At 38.1% G+C, this 23,239-nt stretch overlaps 1 protein-coding gene across 1 annotated transcript in view; it reads right to left on the bottom strand.

Moving 5' to 3' along the window:
* LOC143441153 (uncharacterized) overlaps positions 1-16,513 on the bottom strand; it is a 54,646-nt gene extending 38,133 nt beyond the window's left edge. The window contains exon 1 of the mRNA XM_076928238.1: positions 16,409-16,513. Coding sequence (XP_076784353.1) covers positions 16,409-16,494 — 86 coding nt within the window. The 5' untranslated portion in view covers positions 16,495-16,513. The remainder of the gene's footprint in view (positions 1-16,408) is intronic.
* Between the last annotated feature and the right edge of the window lie 6,726 nt (positions 16,514-23,239).

The raw sequence follows: 23,239 nt of genomic DNA, 5'->3' as shown, positions 1-23,239 counted from the left end.
ATATTAATTTAGACTCTAAATATTAATTTTATTCAACATTACCATCCCCTAGGAACTAAGCTGATGCCAAAAAGTGCACAGCATTGAATTATCTCATCATAGAATTGTGAAATGAGTTGTTCTGCCAGCAGCTCCTTGTAGACAGCAAGTCCAACACTTGGTTAGTGACGTACGTCCTCAGCAGCTTTCTCATAAGACATCAGTAGAGAAAGCCCCTCAGCAAATCTTGACCCACACGACATTTTAACTAGCTGCCATTCTTCATGGTTACTATTTCTCACACATTGACATGAATATCCGGACAGACTGTGAAAGAAAACCTAGTTTGGAAAGAAAAATTTCATGAGACTTGGCATTAGAAAATGTGAGATTTATTCTGATATAATAAACTCCAACTCTGTGACTTATAAGTTCTCGTACAATTTTTTTTTCTTTCTGTGGATGATTCATTCATTCTAGTGGTATGGAGAAAAAAGGATAAAGTGTCTGGAAGAGCCTGGCCCCTCGTAACTATTCAACAAATGCTACTTCTTTTGGCTTCTCGTTCTTTTCCATAATAACTGCCTAATCTGCTTGATGGCTGCTGTTAAAATAGGAAGAACGTGATCAAAGGCAAGCCTACTTTAAATGCATCGCTTTGCTCACAGACCATTGATTCCATTTACCTGGCTCGACAATATCAGTCTTGCTTTTAGAGAGCATTTATGCATGTCGAAGAGCTGGGAGGAGGATAAGAGTGATTTTCCAAAAACATTGTGTTTGTGTGCATTATACATATGTGCTTATGTGGGTGTGTCCACTTCTGGGTGTGGGTATACACGCATGTGTGTGCATGTGCACGCGGTGACCAGAAGCCAACATCAAGTGTATGTTCAATGCTCTCTTCAATGTTCTCCACCTTATTTTTTGAGATAAGGTCTCTCGCTGAGCCTGTAGTTCATGGGCATAGCTAAGCTGGCTAACCAATGAGCTACAGTGACTTTCATGGCTCCCTCCATCCCAAACCCTAACAGCAAGATTGCAGACTCATGCTATCACATCTGACTTTACGTGGTTGCTAGATAGAGAACCAAACTTAGGATCCGTGCTTGTGCAGGACGCATTTACCAACTGAGCAACCTTCCTAGCGCTCAACCCCAATACTTTTTTTTTTTTGCAGCACTTTTATCCCTGGAATTTAAAATGGATGACAATTTGTTATGCAAACATTGCCTACTAAAGACGTAATGAATGTGAGAAAGAATCCACGTGCTTAATAAATCAAATTCCATACATACCTATAGATTTCTTAAAATCTAAGTAAATCTATTTGGTTAAATCTTCCACTTCGTATCCTTTCTCTTGGTTTTATTTGAGCAGATTTATCAAAAGTGAAGCCTCTGGTTTCAAATCAGGAGACATCATTAATAGACTGAAATTTTATGTACCAATCTGAAGACACAACAGTAGCCATTAATTGTTCTACTTATCAGTAACAACAATGTGTTAATGTAATAGTGCCTAAGATATCTAATGTTTGTCTTAACGCTATCACAACAGTTTTGCGTGAAAACCTTTATCTTTAGTAACTTCATGAATGGAGTCACAGTATCTGTTGTTTCAGGATACTTGTTGCCATTGTTCTGCTCCCTCTGGTGTAAGGCTTTAGAAATGCAGTGCTTCATGACTGTGAAACTTAATCTCATGGGAAATCTCTTCCTCAAGGGAGACTGGAGAGGAGAAAGAGGAGAGGAAGAGGAGTGGGGAGAGGTGACTCCTAGTAGACGGAGCAATCATAAAACGTAATGTCTTTGGATCCACAAGAACATGGAATAATGTTCCTGTGGACCATAACAAACACTGTCTGACAAAGTGTTCACTGAGCTTGCAAGAGCACCAAGTCCTTAGGATGCTGAAACATCTGCTCCACGGGTCACAGAAAAGCTAGGCTAAGTGGATTGAGGATTCAGATGTGTTCTTAGTGAGTTTTATAGGAGGACTATGTGTATTCTTGATACCCAATACTGTGATTAATGAAACATCTGTGAAATTTTAAACTGACAGCTAAGTTTGAGATCCTTTTCTGAAATAAAAGATAGATACTTCCGTTTTTATGGGTTATGAGACTCCTGTAAGCTACTGGAAGATTTCTCCGACTATCTGACAGCTGCTAGCTACAAAGACAGGATTGCAGAGAAAAGCAAAGCCTCCTTCAACATCAGGGTAAACACAGCAGGTTACCAGCAGACCTCAAGAGATTACTCTTCAACTTCTCAGGGTTAGGGTGGGAAGAGAAAATAACGTACCCTTGACCTGTACCCACAAACCCAGAGCTCCAGTATAAGCACTCCACCCACACACAGCTGCATGGCCCAATTTTAAGCATGTGATCTTGAGAGGGAAAAGCTGGAAAAAAGAAACAGAGTGATTGCACAATTCCCAGTGTTTGCCAAAGTGCTCTACAGCTAGCACTAGACACCCTCAGTCTGGCTCTAGACAGGCCAAAGGGCTTCCCTTGATCTCTACAAGGCCAAAGGGAGGCCAGCGCTAGCAGGCAAATGACTCTCCTGGGTCTGTCAGACTCAAGTCCAGCAGCCTTGTAACATCTGGATGCAGCAAAGACCCTTTGTTGCTTGTGCAGCATCAGCCCAACATAAAGTTAAATGAACTAAGTTAACAGTCAGCTTTTTGATTGTTCTCTTCCCACGTAAAAATGGTTTGTTTCCAATGAAGCTGGACTAACAGGCTTCTCTCTTATATTTTGTCTTTTCAAAAAATAATTAGCTCGAAAAAAAGCATTAAACTATACTTAGTCAATGAGAAACTCTTATAAATATGGCCTTAAATAATAAAATATTCATTTTGCCTACATTGGAGAATGATAAATCCTGTCAACATAAATGTTGTTACAATAAAATAAATGAGGATGTCATTATCTCTATGAGGATAAAAACACCTCTTTGTTTCATATTATTCCTTGTGGGGAGATACATGCACACACACATGCTCACAGACACACACACACACACACACATATATATCATGTACACACACATATATATATCGTACACACATAGACATATATATATGTGTGTGTATATATATGTGTGTATATATGTATATATATGTGTGTGTGTGTGTGCATGTGCATGTGTGATATGTGCATGTGTGTGTGTGTATAAATAGCTTCAAATAAACTGGTTTTGAAGTCTTCACCTTTAAACAAGTAAAGATACAGGAGTAGATTGTAAGAAACAATAGGAAGAGAGGGGGTGGGGTGGAGCTCAGGGGTGGAACACTTTATCAGCATGCACAAGACCCTGAGCCCAAGACCCAGAATGAGGGTTGAAATGGAAAGAAGAGAAGAAAAAAAAATAGTGATGACCATACTTGCTTTCTTGGTATCACAGGGCACATAATAATGCTCCTGAAATGAGGCCAACCTCTTACTGATGAAAATAACATGAGCATTAGGGTATTTGGTACATCATTACAGAGTAAATAATCAATGTGTGACAATGACAGTTATATTTGGTCCCTAAAAAGATACTGAAGAGACTCTGGCCAGCTCAAGTGTGGTGAGTATGGCTACGACAGGCCTCGCCCTTCTCTCCCATTCCCTACCTTCCTAAAAACCATTAGATTATGTTTATTAAGTTAGCCACCAAGACCTATTTATTCCCTTCTTTAGCAACTTTCTCTTCCTGAGGCTGACTACCAAGGTCCAGCTATCAAAGTATGAAAGTCCAGCAATCAAAAGCTCTCTTTGGCTCGCCTAAGTAACATGCCAAATTAAAATTAAAACCCCTTCCTAACATGGGGTTTACCCTTGTACCTTTATAAACAGCCATTTTCCTATGCACCATGCCTGTCTCCTCTCTATCCAGAGGAAGTCCTCTGGGACAAATATCCCTTCTCTCACTCTCTTGTTCCTTCCTCCTTCTCTCTTGTCCTCTATCTCCTGACTTTGTTTTTTATTCTCTACCTTCTGTCCCTCTAGGACAAATAAATCTCCTTTGTGCTTGGTCTTGGATGTCCTGAGCTGATACTTTTCCTTAGAAAAACTACATGTCTTAGGTTGCTATAATAAAACAAGGACCAAAACCAACTTGGTGGAGGAAAAGGTTTCTTTCCTGCACCTTCAGCTTATTGTCAGTCATCAAAGGAAGTTGGTGCAAGAACTCAAAGCAGAAACCTGGAGGCAGGAACTGAAGCAGAAGCCATGGATGGATGCTGCTTACTGGCTTGCTTCCATGGGTTGCTCAGCCATTCTTTCTGTACAAGCAAGGACCACACGCCCGAAGTGGCTCCATCCACAATGGGCTGGACTCTCCATATCAATCATTAATCAAGAAAATGCCCCATAGACTTCTGGTTGGTACAGACCAATCAGATAGAGGTATTTCCTCAATTGACGATCTCTCTTTCCAGATGTCTTTGGCTTATGTCAAGTTGACAAAACAAAACAAACCAACAAACAAAAAGCAACAAAAACTAAAATAATTAGACATGTGGAGATTATATTTTGCCCAGGTGAGGATGTAACATACCCTAAAAGGAAGGTGTTCTTTAAGGACTAAAAAGACAAGCACCATTGGTAAAGTGCTTGACTTGCAAGTATGAAGGCCCGAGTTCAAGTCCTGGAACTCACATAAAAATGCAGAGCATGGTGGTATTTTTTATAAGCTCAACTCTGGAGACTCAGCAACTGGAGGATCCCTGGGACTTCCAGTCAGTCAGTCTAGCATGATTGGTGAACGCCAATTAAAACTCTATAAAGGAGGTAGGCATAAATTTTGAAAATGACAACCAAATCATTTTTAATCTTTTCAATGGAAAGGATTTTCAAAACACCATTCACACGTCAACAAATCATAAAATTGTATTGATAGCTAACTCTGGAATATATTGACTACAACGAAGTTGAACCAGACGAACATCCTTAAGGAAGCATGAGCCACTCTGAGGAAAGCAAACACTTTGGTTTTCCAAAGGTACACCATCTTTTATTCATTACAAAAGCATAACCACAGCATGGAAATCCCCTTATTATTATTGAAAGAACTGAATTTTATTATATAAAACAGAAGGGAATAATTTTAATTATTAAGAACTTTTTTTTGGAGAAATCTTAGCACATCCTAATGTTGCTATTTTTAATTTCACTGTTATTTGTGCTTTATCATCTCAGATCATCGTTCTAGAAAAAGGATAGGGACGCATACATTACCTCACTAGGGATTTCTAGGTATTTGATGCTAAACTCTGCATATCTTCAATTCTGTGTGCAATATTATTAGCAGAATATTATCCCAGCATGGCTCTGCCAGCTCTTAACCTGCGGACACTTTTCCTGTATTTGTACTCAGCTGAACACAGTCAGCTGCAGCTTCCTGTGTGATGGTGATAACACATGCCAGGCTTTGTTGTTGGCTGCTAGAGTGAAGGGGAAGACAGTGCCCTTTGACCTGAGAGAAGTACAATAAAGCTTATCAGATCCTTGCCAGACATCATTAAAGGAAGTGAGTTGAGGAGGCCACCTCGGTAGGAAGCATATATTTTAGAAAGCTGTCACTGCTAATCTTCTGTGTTGTGGCATTAGACAATTGTTTCTGCAAATATCAGTCCTTCCAGACAATGACACTCTTCTAAAGGCACACTGCAGTAGGCAGCAAGGAAAGCATACCAGGCCGTAAATTACTCTCACCAGAACAATATTCTCATGATAATTATTGGAAAGTTATATCTGAACTCCATTAAGTAAAAAGGTCAGTGACTAATGCAAAATTTTATAAACTTTAAAACAGTAGGGTCCAGTGTCCGTGCGCGCGCGCGCGTGCGTGCGTGCGTGTGTGTGTGTGTGTGTGTGTGTGTGTGTGTGTGTAAGGGTATTTTGCCTGCATGTATGTCTGTATACCACATGTGTGCCTGGTGCCACTGGAGGTCAGAAGAGGGCATTGGATCCTCTGGAGGGACAGATAAATTTGAGCACTGTATCGGTGCTGGGAGTCTTCCTCTGGAAGAGCAACAAACTCTCTTAACTGCTGAACCATCTCTCCAGCCTTCTACTTAATTTCAAACTGTTGTTACTTTAGACAGTTTCAATTCACTCCTACAGACTTTCAGCTTATTAAGAGAACTCCAGAATGCATGTCTCTGTATAAAACAACTCAATTTTTGAAGTGTTGACAATAAGTTCAAAATTTCTTATTTACAAACATTGAACTAGACACACAAAACAAGACTGCTGATTTTAGTCCGAAGAGCACTATAATGCACCAGCTAGTCTAGACAATTACTGCAGCAATAAGCAACTCCAGCATCACATGGAGTTCCTGTGGGGAAGTAAATTGTATATCCTTTTTTTAACAATATTTTTTGTAATACTGTAGAAAAAAATGGGATAAATACCTCCAAAAGTTTCTTGTACCTGAACTGATACCAAATGATATACAGAGCTCAAGTCTCAGTTCTACACCTAGGGTAATAACTAAGTGCCTCTGAGACTGTGGTGGTTTCTAATTGTACTCATTAAATGAGTCAAAAATATAAGGATTTGGGCAGAAAATCATGACCATAAATGGATTTATGTTTGTTAAATGTATATAGAAGCATGTGTCTTTCAACCCCAAAGTATAGTAGAGTAACTGACTCGGCATTTGTTTTCCAAGTTTAAGCTTTGATGGAACTCTTTTTAAAATTCTCTATTAAAATATAAAGAATTTAGAAGAGTAGTTAATACTATTAAAAATAGAACTGGAAATATCTAATATCTTACTAATATTTTCTACTTTTTCATCCAACCAAATGTATAAGTAGTTAAAATTGACAGTTTTATCAAAAATGGCACTTATGGAGAATGTATACAGGTGTAATCACTATTAGATTTCTCAATTCTCAAAATACTACCAAATGTACATGAAATAGGACATAATGGGTAAGTTCTCATTAATTAATTTCTACATACAATATTTTAAGATTTCCATTAGGATGATATCAGCAAGATAAGAATAGTAAGAATTTCTCATACCTGCCCTTTTACAGTTACATCAGATCATCAATTCCATGAACGGGAAATCTGGAAACCAGTTAAGAGGTTCTTATATCCCAAACAAGTATGAGCTGGCTGCATCAAAGACAGCAAGACACTCTGTCCCCTCATCACAGTCTTTTCTGACTGACCTACATGACCTACAAGAGGGAGCTCTCAGCTTCCCACTTCTCTCTTAAGACTTGGGATAGGAGGGTGAAGCTAGATTTTACATTGTGCCTTCTTGACAAGCCATCTGAGGTTCTGGTTTATGCCACAGCCTCAGGAACCAAAGTTAGGACCCAACGTACTTGAGATGCATGGACAGAGCTGGGCAGCATGCTGCTGCCTCCAAGAAGCCCACAGAAGAACAGACAAGGTTTATACGGTTAGGTAGCCACTAACCCAGAAGCTAAGACAAGAGTAAAGCATGTATTGGTTTTTCTGGACATCATCCAAATGACTGACTCCTGTCTTAGCTATATAAGAACTGTGATGAAACTGAACAGATTCCAATGAGACATACTCCTGCTTCAGAGGATCCAGCAAACAGGCTCAAATTAACTCATGGGGGCAAGAAAGGAGTGGGAAATCTGTTTCAACTTTATGGTAGACTCACAGAGGAGCTGGTATGTCTCTACCTTGGCAAATAGTCAGGTCCTTGAGTGACTTGGATGTTCAGAGCCCACTGAAAGCAAAGGACAGTAGTTGATATACTGCTGTCCTCAAGACACTGTCCAGACAGACAGTGGCCTACAGACTTTGGTGGCAGGAGAAAGGTGTTCTAGCTTTGGGAAAAGATCCATGAAAGACTGATTCCTATCACACTATACTATCTATAAGATGCTAGTAAGACAACAGAATATTCCAGAGGCCTGAAAGCAGCCAAGAACAGAGTTGGATGTGTACTACTTCTTGAGGAGACCTGTGGTATAACAATAAAAGAGAGGAGGTCATTGAGAACATCTAAGAAAAACAGTCAGGTATCTCTGGTGAGCAATATACATGGACAAATTCTGAGGAAGACACAGATGTTCAAAATCTCTAGCCAATTTAAAGGCCGAAGGTCTTTCTGCATATAAAACTCATCTACAAAAAAATAGTAAAAGGTATTTTATTTTCAAATGAATAGAAGTCAACATTAAAGTTACAAGGAGCATGAATAAAAAGAGTAAATCGGGGATGGACTGGAGAGATGGCTCAGCAGCTAAAGGCACTGACTGCTCTTCCAGAAGATCCAGGTTCAAATCCTAGCGCTCACATGACAGCTCACAAGTGTCTGTAACTGCAAGATCTGACACTCTCACACAGACATACATACAAGGCAAAACACCAATGCACATAAAATAAAAGTAAGTAAACTTAAAGAAAAGGGGGTTAAGTGTCCAATCAAAAATACAAAATATTATAAATATTCAGAAACCCACTTTTAAAAATTTAAGAATTTTAATTAGCTGTTAAACCATTCAAAATAAGGATGCTCAGTGAAAACTGGTGACATAGCTCAGCAGGTCGAAGTACTTGCCACACAAGCCTCATTATCTGAGTTGGTTGGCCTGAATCTACGGTAGAAGAAGAGAAACTATTCCTGAAATAGTGGGGAAGGGCAAACGTATGGTTTTTCTATAGTTGAACCCAAGTTATTAACAACTTAAATTTGATTGTTATAACTATAAGAAATTTTAGGGTAGATTTATTAGAACCAAAAGGAAAACAAGAAAAACAAACAAACAAAAAGTATAAAGGTGTTAAATCATGACCTTGCCAAAAAATATCAGCGGGAAAAAGAGAGCAAAAGAAAAACAGAAGAATTACACAACCAAAGGTTTAACAAATGGAAATAATAAGTCCTTCTCTGTCAATAATTAGTTTGGAGGACTAAAGAGATAGCTCAGCAGTTACAAGCACACACTGCTCTTGCACAGGACCTCAGTAGGTTCCTGGCACCCAGATGGGACAGCTCACATACTCTCATAACGCCAGCTCTATGGGATCTGAAGCTCTGCACCTGCGTTCAAACAACCACAGATCAGCATAGGCACACACAAACACAGAATTGGAGTAAGCGCCAGAGCCATTGGATCAGTCTATGGAAACAGTGTCTTCCAGACACAACAGTGCTGATATACGGATGAACTCAGAGACTGTAGCAGTATACACAGGGCCTACACAGGTTCAAGATAAATGAAGTCCTAGCCTAAGAGGAGGAAGTAGACACAGACTCCTACCCCAATCAATATGCTATTTCCAGTTGACATCCACTTGCAAAGAAAATAATTCTTTCCAATGGAGTTTCAGTGGATATATTACCAATGCCCCATGCTCATCAATAGATGGTCAACACACACACACACACACACACACACACACACACACACACACAAAACCCTCAATGGTATTTTGGAGGAGCTTTTGTCTCATATTACTTTGGGGTTTGTTATTGTTATGTTTTGTTTTTTTGTTGTTTTATTTTATCTTATCTTGCATTACTGTTCTTTTGCTTGTACACTATGGTTTTATGGTTTCTGGTTTTGTGTTTTCATAGTGTGTGTTTTTCTTGTGTTCTTTCTTTCTTTTTGTTCTTTTCCATTATTCAGTTTGGTTTTTTGATTTAATTGTGTTTGCCAGTTTGTTTGTTTGTTTGCTAAAGAGAAATAAAGGGCATAGAACTGGGTGGTGAGGAAGGCAAGGAGGATCTGGGAGTAGGGGTAAATGAAATGGTGATCAGATTATATTGTCTGATAAAAATTCAGTTAAAAAAGAAGCTAAAACAATTGTAGTAATATTCAAGAAAAATGAAAAAAGGAAAAATAAACTTTAAAATATAAATATTATTTAAGGTATTTAAATATATATTAACTGAACTCAATTAAGTAAATTTTTTGGTTTTTAAAATCAAATCAAGTTCAACTAGAAGCTGTCTGCAGAGTGGTCGCTTTTGAGTTAAGAACATATGCTGAAAATAAAAGAAAAAAGATTCTAGGCATACAGGAGCCAAAGGAGACTAAAAATGGCCAAACATACATCAGACAAACCTGACAAGTCAAAAACTATCACAAGAGACAAAGGAGGACATTTGCAATGACAGCTGGGTCCACCCATTAGGAGGATATAGTAGTCACAAGCTTGTGTACCAGCATCAGAATGCCTGCATGTGGAAACCACACTCATGGAACGATAAAGACAAACAACACAGCAGTGTGACTCCTTGATCCCTTACCTTCAAAACAGGCAGGAAAAGCTAAAGAGAAGACCTGAAAACCAGTATAAACCAAATGCTGCAGGATGTGACTGTGAGTGTGTGTGTGTGTGTGCGCGCATGCGCACATATGAACATTTCACCCAATTCTACCAGAATATACAATTGTTGCCATTTGGACCATTCTCCACAATAAGACATACATGAGGACACAAACCAATTTCTAAACAATGAAAAGAGTATTGAAATTATACCAGAAACATTTTCATTTCTAGCTCCAGTGGAGTGAAACTAGATATCAATAGCAGAAGGATACATGGAATTTAACATACTATAGAATGAATACTTTGAAAAAGAAATAAAAAATAAAGTTAGAAAATAGTTTAAAATAGGGGAAAACAAAAATATGAAATAGGAAAATTCACAGTACACGTACACACACACAAAGAAACAGTCCCAAAATGGAAGTTTATAGCAATAAAAGGATGAAGTATATCAAACAATGTAATCCCATTCAATGCTAGGATTGTAAAATGAACAAATTACGTTTAAAGTTAGGAGAAATATATTAGGGCAATGGTGGCACAAACTTTGTAGAAATAATTAGCCAATATCTGATTTGACTTAAGGCCAACTCCATGAGGTAGAATCTGTACATGACACTGCTTGCGTGACCAAAAACCAGAGACTGGATATCCCAGAGAACTTACTACTGTGAGAAAGAAAAAGAAGAAAGAAGGAGAAGGAGGGGAGAAAGAGGGGGAGGAAGAAGGAGGAGGAGGGAAAAGGAGAAGGAGGAAAAGGAGGAGGAAGGAGGAGAAGACAATAATGATATTCTGCTATAGGCACAGATGTGTGCCTTATTGAGCCATCATTAGAGAAGCTTCCTCTTGCAGCAGATAAAAATATATGCAGACACCTACAGCCAGATATGAGAGAGAGAGGGGGGGAGACAGAGAGAGGGAGAGAGGGGGGAGACAGACAGGGAGAGGGAGAGAGAGAGATAGGGAGAGAGAGAAACATATAACTCTGAACAGGATGCCTCAGTCTAAAATCCTTTCCCTCAACTCAGCGAACCCTGCAGAAGAAGAAACAGAAGTGTGGAACAGGGGGTAGAGGACAGTAGAAGAACATGTCACTCTAAGTCAACTGATCAAAGCTCATATGAACTCACAGAGACTAAAGCAGCATGCACAGGGCATGGGTCTGCACCATGTACTATAGCTTCCAGTTTAGAACTTTTATGAGACTCCTAGATGTATAAATAAGGGATTATCTGATTGCTGTGCCTTCTCTTTTCTTTTTCTGTTGGCTTCCCTCATCCAACTTTGATATGATGGTTTTGTCTTGTCTTATTATATTTTATTTGTTATGTTTTGCTGTTATCTTTTAGATGCCCGTTCTTTTCTAATGAGAGAAGAAAAATGAAACCAGATAAGAGAAGAGGTGGGGAGAAACTGGGAGGAGTAGAGGGAGAAGAAATTGTATGCAGGTTATATTGTATGAGAAGAAAATCTGTGTTTAATCACAGGGGAAAAAAGAATGATAGTGCTAGAAAAAAACTTAAATGGCCACTTAGAAGTTTCTTCATAAAATCTCTACAGAAACTTAAAAAACAAACCAAAAACACACTCATACCCATCTCCTGACTAAAAAAAAGAAAAAAAAGGAAAAAAAGCTCACGGGATGATAAACTTCAAAGCTGACCCTATACAAACCTGTGAAACACTGACTATATACCCTTCTAAGCCATTCGGAAAAAAAATGGAAGTCTCCCTAACGCACGCTGTAGGGCCAGCCTAAAAGAACAGTACATTCAGCTCTACAAAGGAGGGAAATCTGCTATACACAACCACAGAGATGAATCTTAAGAGTCTATCAAATAAAATATACTAATCTCAAGACAAACACTGAATGATGTCATACATGTATTTGTGCAGAGTTAGCACTCAATGGATGCAAAGTTTCAGTCATGCAACATGAGAACACCCTAGAGATCAACTTCCAACAAGAGTCAGATGTGTGCTTGAGGTGAAAACAAACTCGTCATTACATAGCACGTGCTTCACTTCAGTGATTTAGTCACAAGCCAATGACATAATCCAAAAATTCACTGGAACATTTGTGTGAACAGTCTAGTTTTTTTTCTTAGATAAAACGCAGTTCTTCTTGTACTATGTGCCCTGAAGTACTTAACGTATTTTAACATCTTACAAGCAACAAATGAGACAGTAACTTTGATTTAGACCCTCCCAACAACTGACTCCCCACCTTGGGTCCTAGAATAGCTTTAAAATTCTGAACATACCTCAAGCACTATCCTCCAAATTTTGGACTTAAACATGCCTGTCACATTTAGATCTCTATTCTTTTCATTTTTTCCATACCCCCCCATAAGCCATGTATCTAATCATTTCTGATAAAGTGGTACCCAATCAGGAACTCCACATCCCATGGAAGTAGCTCAATAATCTGCTATAAAACTTTTCTGCAGTCTCTACTTTTGGTAACAATATCCCGACACTTATTGAAAGCTCTTTTTGTTTACAGAACAACTTGATTCATGCTTTAAAAGGTGGAAAAGGTTCTATGGAAAAACCACATAGAACCTACACCATGAAAATTGTACTCTTACAGAAAACCAAGCCTAGAAACTGATGGCGGTCAGCATTGGCTACTTCTCTTACTTACAGGAAATATGTGTCTAGCTCTAACTATCAAAGTCTACATTGTTATTCCATCTTTTCTGAGCCATGCGAGTTTAAATAAACTATTTAACTTAGCTAGGCTTTATTTTTCCCAAATTAAAAAAAAAAAGATCTAAATTTTACCTCCAAATAAGGCTGTTGGGACATTGGGGACCCACAGTGCTAAGAGAGTTGTCTGTAGGAAGTGAGTATTCCAGAAATGGATGGCCTCTGCTTCTTTCTGTGTGTGCTCCCAGTCACTGCAGCTGAGCATGGCTTCTGTCCTCTACATTACTATCACAGTCACCCGGCCCTCCTCTCTGAGTGGATACTGGACTAGCTCTCCTCCAGTGGCTGAAATGATTAGTGGCTACAGCACGGATTATGAAGTGTAGGGTATGAACCATTTCAATATACTAAAACCTACAAACATGGAGTCCTGAATCTGTTCACTAAATGTTTGTGATCAGTTACTGTATGCAGTTTGTGTCATTCCCCCCCCCCCCCACACACACACAGGAAAAATTCTTTTTTTTATTGGATATTTTATTTATTACAATACAGCTGTCATTCCCTTTCCCCATTTCCCCTCCCTAGAACCCCCTATCCTATATCCCCTCTTTCCTTATGCTTTTATACCATTTTGATTACATGCATGTATTAAGGTCAGTTCTAGGTTGAGAGTCTAGCAATACAGTAGATGCAAATAGTAGAGGAACAAGCAATAAAATAAGCACAAATAGTCAAAGAAAAAGCAAGGCATAAAACACAATTACGTGAACACTCCCGTGATCACTGTTTCTAAAGGCTTATCAGGATAACCAAAATATCTGAGCCTACTTCCCTATCCTAGCCCAATGTCATTTTCATGTCTGAAGCCTACTTCCTTGTTCTAGCCTAAAATTTAGGTTCTTATCTGAAATTACTTCTTTGTTCTAGCCTAATATTTAGATTGCTGCCTGAAATCGCTTCTTTGTTCTAGTCTAATGTCAGATTCCTGTTTGGAGCCTGCTTCCTTGTCCTTGGCTAATGTCATATTCCTGCCAAGCAGCCCCTTTCCTTGTCCTTGACCCATGTCAGCTTCTTGCCAGGCAGCCCCAAAGGCTCTCCATGTCTCCCCCTTTTTCTATTAATGTTTCTAACAATTTGATGGCCCAGGTAGTGCTAATACACGATGACTCGTCTTTGTTTGATAATTCATTTTTCTTATTCATCAATGCCACTACTCTACATTAAGCAGGAGGCTATTTCACCTCTCTAGCCATTGGCTCTCAAATCTACAGTGTAATTTTATGTAAATCAGTGTTCCTTAAACCCTTTCTTCATATATCCAGATATTGCAGACTTTCTCCTGTGAACTAAAGAAAACAATACAGACAAAAGAATATCTATGAACTCTTTCCCTTTTTTTCAGAAAAGAATATACCTATTAGTGGATAAATCAGAAGAAACAGCAGAAAGATATGATCTGGAAGGCCTCTCTCATTCAGACAAAACTCAAGTTCTGGGAGAATCCTTCAGGTGTGTTCACCCTCGACATTACAACACTTTGCCATCTTCACAGTTCATACTCAAGAACCTGCCATTGTCATAGCAATTTTTTTTTTCATGTTTTAAATAAGTTTGTGATTTGGTGTTGGCTAGCTATCTTCAACCTCGTGAGGTTGCACCTGTTATCTAGCAGGTTGAATACTCCTGCTAAACAATCTAGCCACAAAGATCAACTACAATTCTCTGGTGATCTAACAGCCATTTATGTTGAGGAAGCAAAGATTTGGGATAAGCACTCTCAAGAATGAGCCTTCCACTTGTACTCCAAAGAACCACGGTGACTGTCCTGTCCATTAGGCTGTGTAAAGGACTAATAAGACAAAATTATTCCTTAGTTATTTATATTTTTGCTAAAGATATTGGCAAAGATGTGTGGAGGTGATTAGTCAATCCTAAACTTAGGCTATATTTATATTCTTAACACTAACTTTTAAAAATATTATGAACATCTTGGTTCTAGAATAATAATTCATTTCTAAGATCACTTAAATTTACTTTAGGGTAATAGTTGAGTAGGGAACCTTCATGAATTATAAACAAACTTTCACTGGTTTTTTTTTTTAACAGTTTTGGCATAAAACAGACTTAACTCTAAAGTTATTTTCAATCTAAATTATCAGATAAAAACGTTTTATTAACAAAAACATTTCACATCTTATCTTCTTACACTATTTGTGTAGGGCCAGTTACCCTGCTGGGCTATTCCCAGGGGGTACATCCCTACATTAATGGCAAAGAGAACAATTCTTTAAGCACAGGATTTCCTGTTCAGTGGCTGCAAAATCGCAAGGACCTTGATTTGGAATCACTTCAAGCCAAGTACCAAATAGCAAGTAATAATAACATATATTTGCAGACTCCAGATAAAAGCTCAAGCCTAGATAAAACATAAGTTTCATTTATTTCTATTTGTTTTAAATGCATTCACTTAAACATTTCCTCAGCTTTGTGGAGTAAGTAATACATAATATTCTTTTTAAAGTGCATATTAATTTCTTTTTTCTTTCCTTTCTTTCTTTCTTCCTCCCTCCCTCCCTGCCTCAGTTTGTCCTTCCATCCTTCCTCCTTTCTTCTTTCTTTCTTTCTTTCTTTCTTTCTTTCTTTCTTTCTTTCTTTCTTTCTTTCCTTCTTTCTTTTTAAATAACAGGAACCAAATCTGAGGCCTTTTTTCTCCTAGGCATGCACTATACCATAGATTGAGATAAATTCACAACCACTTAAGGGTATCAATATATATTCATATATTCTTTTTATGACAGGCTAGAGCCTGTCATTAGCCTATTTGTTAATTGGCAGTTTCAAGATTTTTTTGGTGTTTAAATTTAACAATTCTTGGTAAATTCTGACATTAGCCCCGTTGTGTGAAGTATAGTTGGTAAAGATTCTTTCCCATTCTATGGGAAAGAAATTAAAACAGGATAAAAAACACAGCATATGTACCACAATACCTGAGCTCAAAAATACACTACAGAGCTATTGTGACAAAGACAGCCTAAAAGCAGACAGAAAAAACATCTAAACAAAATACAAGATCCAGAGATAAATCATCAAAGCTGTGGTCTTTTTAAGGTGCTGAAAACATATGCTGGGAAAAAGATAGCCTATTTAACAAGCAGTACTGACAAAATTGAATAGCCACCTACAGAAGGATAAATTTGGATCCATATCTTTTACCCTACAGAAAATCAACTTGAAAAAAAAATCCTGAGATTCTGAAACTTCTAGAGGAAAATATATAGAATGCACTTGTAGGTGTAGACAAGAACTTTCTGAACAGAACCCTTGTCACACAGCTGATGGGAGTCAGCTCTTTCCCTTCATCATGTGGGTCTCAGTCATCAGATCTGGCAGCAAAAGATTTTGACATAAAAACAACTCTAAAATATTTTAAATCTGTTATTAGACTGAATTGTTCCAGTAACACAACACTTTATGTCTTATCTTATTCTGTTGAGTAGTTACCTTCTTGGAGTATTCCCAATGGACATACACCCTACATGAATGGCAAATAGAACAATTCCTTCAGGGCAGCTTTCCTTTGAGTCCATGCTGAGCCATCCAGCTGGTCCTCCATAGTGCTCTTGACACTTCCTCTATGGTTACAATAGGACATCCTTAGTGCCAGATGACACTGCTCTAAAGGTAGAATTGTGGAAGTGAGCAATCAGTGGGAGCATAATTTGTGTCCACCTCCATTCCACAAAAGACGAAATGACTTCGCTAAATCTTCTCCAGCAAATTTCCTTTTATTTCATATTTGTTTGAGCTGTCACATTGCTATTTCTGGGTGTGCAGAAATAAAGGAAACGGACTGCTTTCCTAAGAAAGCAATCTTGCCCTGAGAGGTTCAGAACACTGAGAATCTGCACAAATAAAATTTGGATAAATTCTGTAAGCATTAAAAGCAGTAATCCTCTCCAATAACACACAATATTCAAAAGCATCAAGCTCTGTGAAAGAAGCCAGACATAAAAATCACTTATTATATAATCTAAGTTATGTCATTCAGAGATAGGCAAAACTAGATGTCTTTTCATCTACAATAAATACAGTGTGTTGAGGGGAGACATGAAGGAGACTATTTCTGATTCTATAAATGTTCTTCATCTTGACCACAGTCATGGTTTCCACTACAAGCATCACAACAGTCATAAAACTGCACTCCTAAAAAATCCTGTACACTATATGTATGTCATGCTAAAATAAACTAAAACGACAATAAAGGCTTCTCTTGCTAAGTTGAGCAGAAGCATGGTACATCTCCCTCTGGTATGCTTGTCTCTGGGTCCTTCAATGTGTTTTGAAATTCTTATCTTCGTATCTAGAATGAAATCTTTTACTTAAAGGACCTCCCAGAAAACTAGCCTCATCCTGGAAAATCATGTATATCATTAGAGACTACTTAGCTTAGAAGACATCCAGGTGCTCCAGAAAGTTCCTGGAATAATCTTAGCATTTGTCTCAGCCAAAATCTGTTTCCCATGGCCAATAGCAAAATGTAGAGCTAGATTTGGCTAGAAAACGGTCCCCTGGCTGTGCTTGGTGTACAGAGCACTGAGAAGCTTGTGTGCCTGGGGAAGTTGGCTAATTAATACAAACTGGTGATCTAATGTGCATAATAGCAGTCATATTTCAGTAAGAAACTCTTCAGAAAATGTAAGCCTTACTTAATCTTACCACACAGAAATTTCTTGCACAAAACTCTGTGTTTTTAATTCTCAGTTTTGAGTCTCTTTATGCTGCTTCAAATATATTATTACTATTCTAGGTAAAGAAAGTAAAATACTTTATGTCTTCTTGTAATACAGAAGTGCCAGTGCTTACTCTCACTGACATGGATATCTCTTTGGGGTGTAAAGAATACCTCCTCATTGACACCTGAGACACTGCTGGATAAAATTGTATGTTTATTTCCAAATGAGCACAGCCAGTGGTCCAGCGTTTAAATGAAAGCCATGCTGGCTAGGCAAGAAATATGCAAAGTAAACACTGAAATAAACCACAGTCGTTCTGTCTGATATACAACCGTCCCTGTAACACACATGTGGGCTGACATATGACTGTCTCTGTGATATACATGTGGACTGACATATGACTGTCTTTGTGACATACATGTGGACTGACATATGACTGTCTCTGTAACATACATGTGAGCTGACATATGACTGTCCCTGTAACACAGATGTATTTGTTTTCTTGTCTGTTTCATTTGCAGTTTTACTTTAAGAAAGCTAATAACATGCTAGCTAGCCACAGTAGTGAATCTTGAACCCAATCATGACTTTAGCCTCTTTTTCATCTCAAAAGTCTTAAACAAACGTTCGGTTCTCTCTGTTACTTTATACAGAAAGTTTGAAATGTTAGAGGAAAATGAGGGATGAGAAATAATGACTCCAAAATAATCCGAGTGGATTTTTTATTTTAAGATTTCGAGAAAGTCATTAGACATTTGAATGAATATTTGTCCTTATTGAAACAATGGACAGTCTCCCATGTGTACTGCCACAATCTAAGCCATGGCTTGCTACCAGCATCCAGCGCTCTTTGAATGCAGTTAATCTTGGAAGAAAGAGCACTTTGCAGACAGAGTTGCCTTGCTTTTAGAATGTGTCTCAGCTTCCCTCGTGAAGACTCCCCATGAAACTCTGAGAAACATAGTGGTTCTGCTGAAAAACCAACCTTAAACTCTAAAAACAAAGCATTTCTATTAAAATAACTTGTTTGGCACAACATTAGGTTTCTGCTATTATTAGTGTTTAGCAAACAGATGTCTTCCTGGGTAAAATCCAAGCCAGGAATTTTTTTTTTTTTTTTTGGCAAGTGGGTAACATGTTAAATTATACTTTTTCCAGAACTTAAGTCACTTTTGGGGGAAAAAAGTTGCAACGAGGTTAAAGAGTCATTTTGCAGACAAAACAATCTCAGAAAAATATTTAGCTTACTGATGTTACAAAAGATGTTAATATTTATACTCGTGCTTTTAATTTTAAAAATAAAATAAAAGGAATTTTATTCAAAAGAAGAGATACAGTCTTGCAGTTCCATTAGAATCAAATTTTTCATATACCTCTTTGTAACAGATGTCATTATAATTTGATTCTTTATAAAAGCAAGATAGTAAGTAGCAACTTTTCTTAAAAGTCAGACAGGCTATTTATAATCACTTAATAGCATGATTTTCCATTCCTTAAAAGCTGACAGATATGTGTTAACATTCTTCCTAAAATGTGCATACTAATGTCAAAAACTAAAAGAACTCCCAACAGAATCACCATGCATAAAGGCTTTGACTGGATTGGATGCTGTATTAAAGATACTGCAACTTTCTGTCTCAATACAAGGACATTTCCTTTTCCATTTTTCCACATAAAAATACAATTTAACATGTTTTCTAAAGTAAAAGTAATTTTTAACATTTTTTTTGTAAAACTTGCAATTTTGTTTGTAAAAACATTAAATGTTTATGAAACTAAAAGAAGTATAGAAACTGGAATACATTTCTCTTTCCTTTTGATAACAGAGTATTCCTACGTTTGTAGGAATACATGATTACCAATATAAATGACATTTTCCTATCACCAGCAGCCATATGACAACATCCCAGCCTATGGAATACACAAGGAAGGATGGCAGCAAGTTTTAGATCATCTCCTTAAATGGAATAAAAGAAATATCCTCTATCTCTCTCCCTTCATCCCTGGTACTCCTGCCAATGAGATTGTTCACCTCTGGCAGACAGGAAAGGCAAAGTGGAGGAAACGTTAAATCCCGATTGACTGTAGAAGAGCTATTTAACTTCCCTAAACTGCTTGCCTACATGTAGAAAGTTTCTAGATGGGCAGGCTAATCCCAGTGTCTGTGCACTGTATCATCTATTTGGTGCATCAAGTCTTACAGTGTAGTTAATTCATGTGTAGAGTATGTGAAATGTTCTGGCGATCACATTAATTTGCTTATTAGTCAACTGACAAGGGTTTTTAAGCCATGTAATTCAGCTATGGTTTATCACCAATAGCTATGGTTTGGCACAGTGAACTACATAATTTATATTGAACCTTAATTCCCAAAATCATTATAGTAAAAGGTACAGACCTTGGGAGGTGACCAGGTCATAAACTCCCCTCTTGTGAGTAGAATAAGCATCTTATTAAAGTGTCATTTAAGGATGGAAGAATCATGCTCTTGTAGTTTTCTCCCTTCTGAGAAATGAACAGTGGGTAAAATAGAACTAGATAAAATAGAAAATAAGAATTATTCTGGAAGTATAGACAAGAGTAGTCCTTATCATATACCAAACCTGCCAGTACCCTGATCTTGGACTTCCCAGTCTCTAGAATCATGATATTTCAATCATTTATAAATTATCCATCTTATAGTCACTGTTATGGTAGTACCAATGGACTACAACACTAAACTTTTCTACAGAAATAAACATAACCCAAGAAGGTAAGCTTAGCAACTCTTTTTTTTTCTCTTGACTGTTTTTATATTTTTAATTAATTAATTTACATTCCAAATGCTGCTCCCCTTCTCAATCCCTCCTTCATACAGTCCCTCCCCCACTCCTCTTCTCCTCTGAGAGGGTGGGGTTCCCCTGGGTATCCCCCCTACCCTAGCACATGAAGTCTCAGCCTGATTAGGTGCATCCTCTCCCACTGAGGTCAGACAAGGCAGCCATGAAGGCTGTATATGAGCTAGGGGCCCCGTTCCAGCCTGTGCATGCTCTTTGGTTGGTGGCTCGGATTCAGAGAGCTCCCAGGGGTCGAGATTTGTTGACTGTGCTGGTCTTCCTCTGGGGTTCCCATCTCTTTTAGGGTCATCAATCATTCCCTCATCTCTTGCATTAGTGTCCACGACCTCCATCTAATGTTTGGCTGTGGGTATCTGCATCCGTTTCAGTCTGCTGCTAGGTAGAGCCTCTCAGAGGACTGTTATGCTAGGGTCCTGTCTGCAAGCATAATAGAGTATCAATGATGTCAGTGACTGATGCTTGTCCATGGGATGAGTTTTGAATTAGGCTGGTTATTGATTGGCCTTTCCTTCAGTCTCTGCTTTATCCCTGCATTTTTTTTTAAGACAGGATAAATTTTGAGTTGAAAGTTTTGTGGGTAGGTTGGTGTCCTTATCTCTCTGCTAGGGTTCTTGATGGCTACAGGAGGTGGCCTCTTCAGGTTTCATGACCACACTGTTAGGCATCTCGGCTAAGGTCACCTGCATTGATTCATGGGAGCCTCCCCTACAGGACTTCCTAGATTATTGCCCTCTGCCACCAATCTGCTGCAACTGCAGATTTTCTTTCATTAGCCTGGCCCTCTGGACCTCTCTGCTGTCTCTCCCCTCACCTGATCCTGCCTCTTCATTGCCTCTCACTTCCCTTCTACCACCCAGTTCCCTCCCCTCCTCTGCGTTTTGTGACTATTTTGTTTCTCCTTCTAAATGAGATTCTTGCTTGGGCCTTCCTTCTTGTTCAACTTCTTTGGGTCTGTGGTGTATATCATGGGTATTCCATACTTTATGGCTAGTATCCATTTATCCGTGAGTACATACCATGAATGTCTTTTTGGGTCTTGGTTACCTCACTCAGGATGGTATTTTCTTGTTCCATTCATTTGTCTGCAAAACTTCTGATGTCCTTGTTTTTGATACCTGAATAGTATTCCATTGTGTAAATGAACAACTTTTCTATATCCATTCTTCATTGAGGGACACTTGGGTTGTTTCCAGTTTCTGGCTATTACAAATAAAGCTACTGTGAACATAATAGAGCACATATCCTTGGGTTATGGTCAAGTATCTTTTGCATATATGCCCAGGAGCAGTATAGTTGGGTCCTCAGGTAGAACTATTTCCAATTTTCTGAGAAGCCACCAGATTGATTTTCAGAGTGATGATTTGCAAACTCATCAGCAATGGAGGAGTGTAACCCTTTCTCCACATCCTCATCAGCAGAGGTATAAGGACATCAACCCACCCACAAAACACTTGAGGTTTTCATCTTAGCCATTCCGATGAGTGTAAGGTGGAATCTCAGAGTCACTTTGATTTGCATTTTCATGACTAAGGATGCTGAGCATTTCTTTAAGTGTTTCTTGGCCATTCGAGATTCCTCTGTTGAGAATTTTCTGTTTAGTTCTGTACCCCATTTTTAATTGGGTTGTTTGGTTTTTTAGACCTTAACTTCCTGAGTTCTTTATATATTTTGGATATTAGCCCTATGTCAGATGTAGAGTTGGTAAAGATCCTTTCCCAATACTTGGGCTTTCATTTTGTCCTGTTGACAGTGTCCTTTGCACTTACAGAAGCTTTTCAGTTTCTTGAAGAGTCATTTATTAATTGTTGATCTTAGAGCCTGAACCACCAGAGTTCTGTTAAGGAAAATTTCCCCTGTAACAATGTGTTCAAGGGTATTTCTCACTGGTTTTATGTTGAGGTTCTTGATCTACTTGGACTTGAGTTTTGTGCAGGGTGATAAATGTGGGTCTATTTGCATTTGTCGACATGCAGACACCCAGTTACACTAACACCATTTATTGAAGATGCTTTTTTTTTTTCATTGTATGGTTTTGGCTTCTTTTTCAAAAGCCAAATGTCTGTAGGTGTGTGGGTTTATTTCTGAGTCTTTGATTCTATTCCATTGATCAAACTGTCTGTTTCTGTACAAATATCATACAGGTTTTATTACTATTGCTCTGTAGTACAGCTTGAGGTCAGGAACAGTCATTCCTCCTGAGGTTTTTTTTTTTTTATTGTTCAGGATTGTTTTTGCTATCCTGTGTTTTTTGTTGTCCCATATGAAGCTGAGAATTGCTCTTTTAAGGTTTGTAAAAATTGTGTTGGATCTTGATGGAGATTACGTTAAATCTGTAGATTGCTTTTGGCAAGATGGACATTTTTACTAAATTAATCCTGCCAATCCACGAGCATGGAAGATCTTTCCATCTTCTGAGATCTTCTTCGATTTCTTTCTTCAGGAACTTGAAGTTCTTGTCATACAGATCTTTTACTTGCTTGGTTAGAGTTACACCAAGATATTTTATATTATTTGTGGCTATTGTGGAGGATGTTGTTTCCCTTAAATTCTTTCTCTGCCTGTTTATCACTTGTATAAAGAAGGGTTAATAATTTCTTTGAGTTAATTTTATAGACAGCCATTTTGATGAAGGTATTTATCAGCTATAAAAATTCTCCAGTAAAACATTGATGATTGCTTATATATACTGTAATGTATATCATCTGTGATACCTTGATGTCTTCCTTTCTAATTTGTATTTCCTTGATGTGCTTTCATTGTCT

The sequence above is a fragment of the Arvicanthis niloticus genome, chromosome 2, assembly GCF_011762505.2.
Source record: "Arvicanthis niloticus isolate mArvNil1 chromosome 2, mArvNil1.pat.X, whole genome shotgun sequence".
NCBI lineage: Eukaryota > Metazoa > Chordata > Mammalia > Rodentia > Muridae > Arvicanthis > Arvicanthis niloticus.
This window is presented reverse-complemented; position numbering and strand designations above follow the sequence as displayed.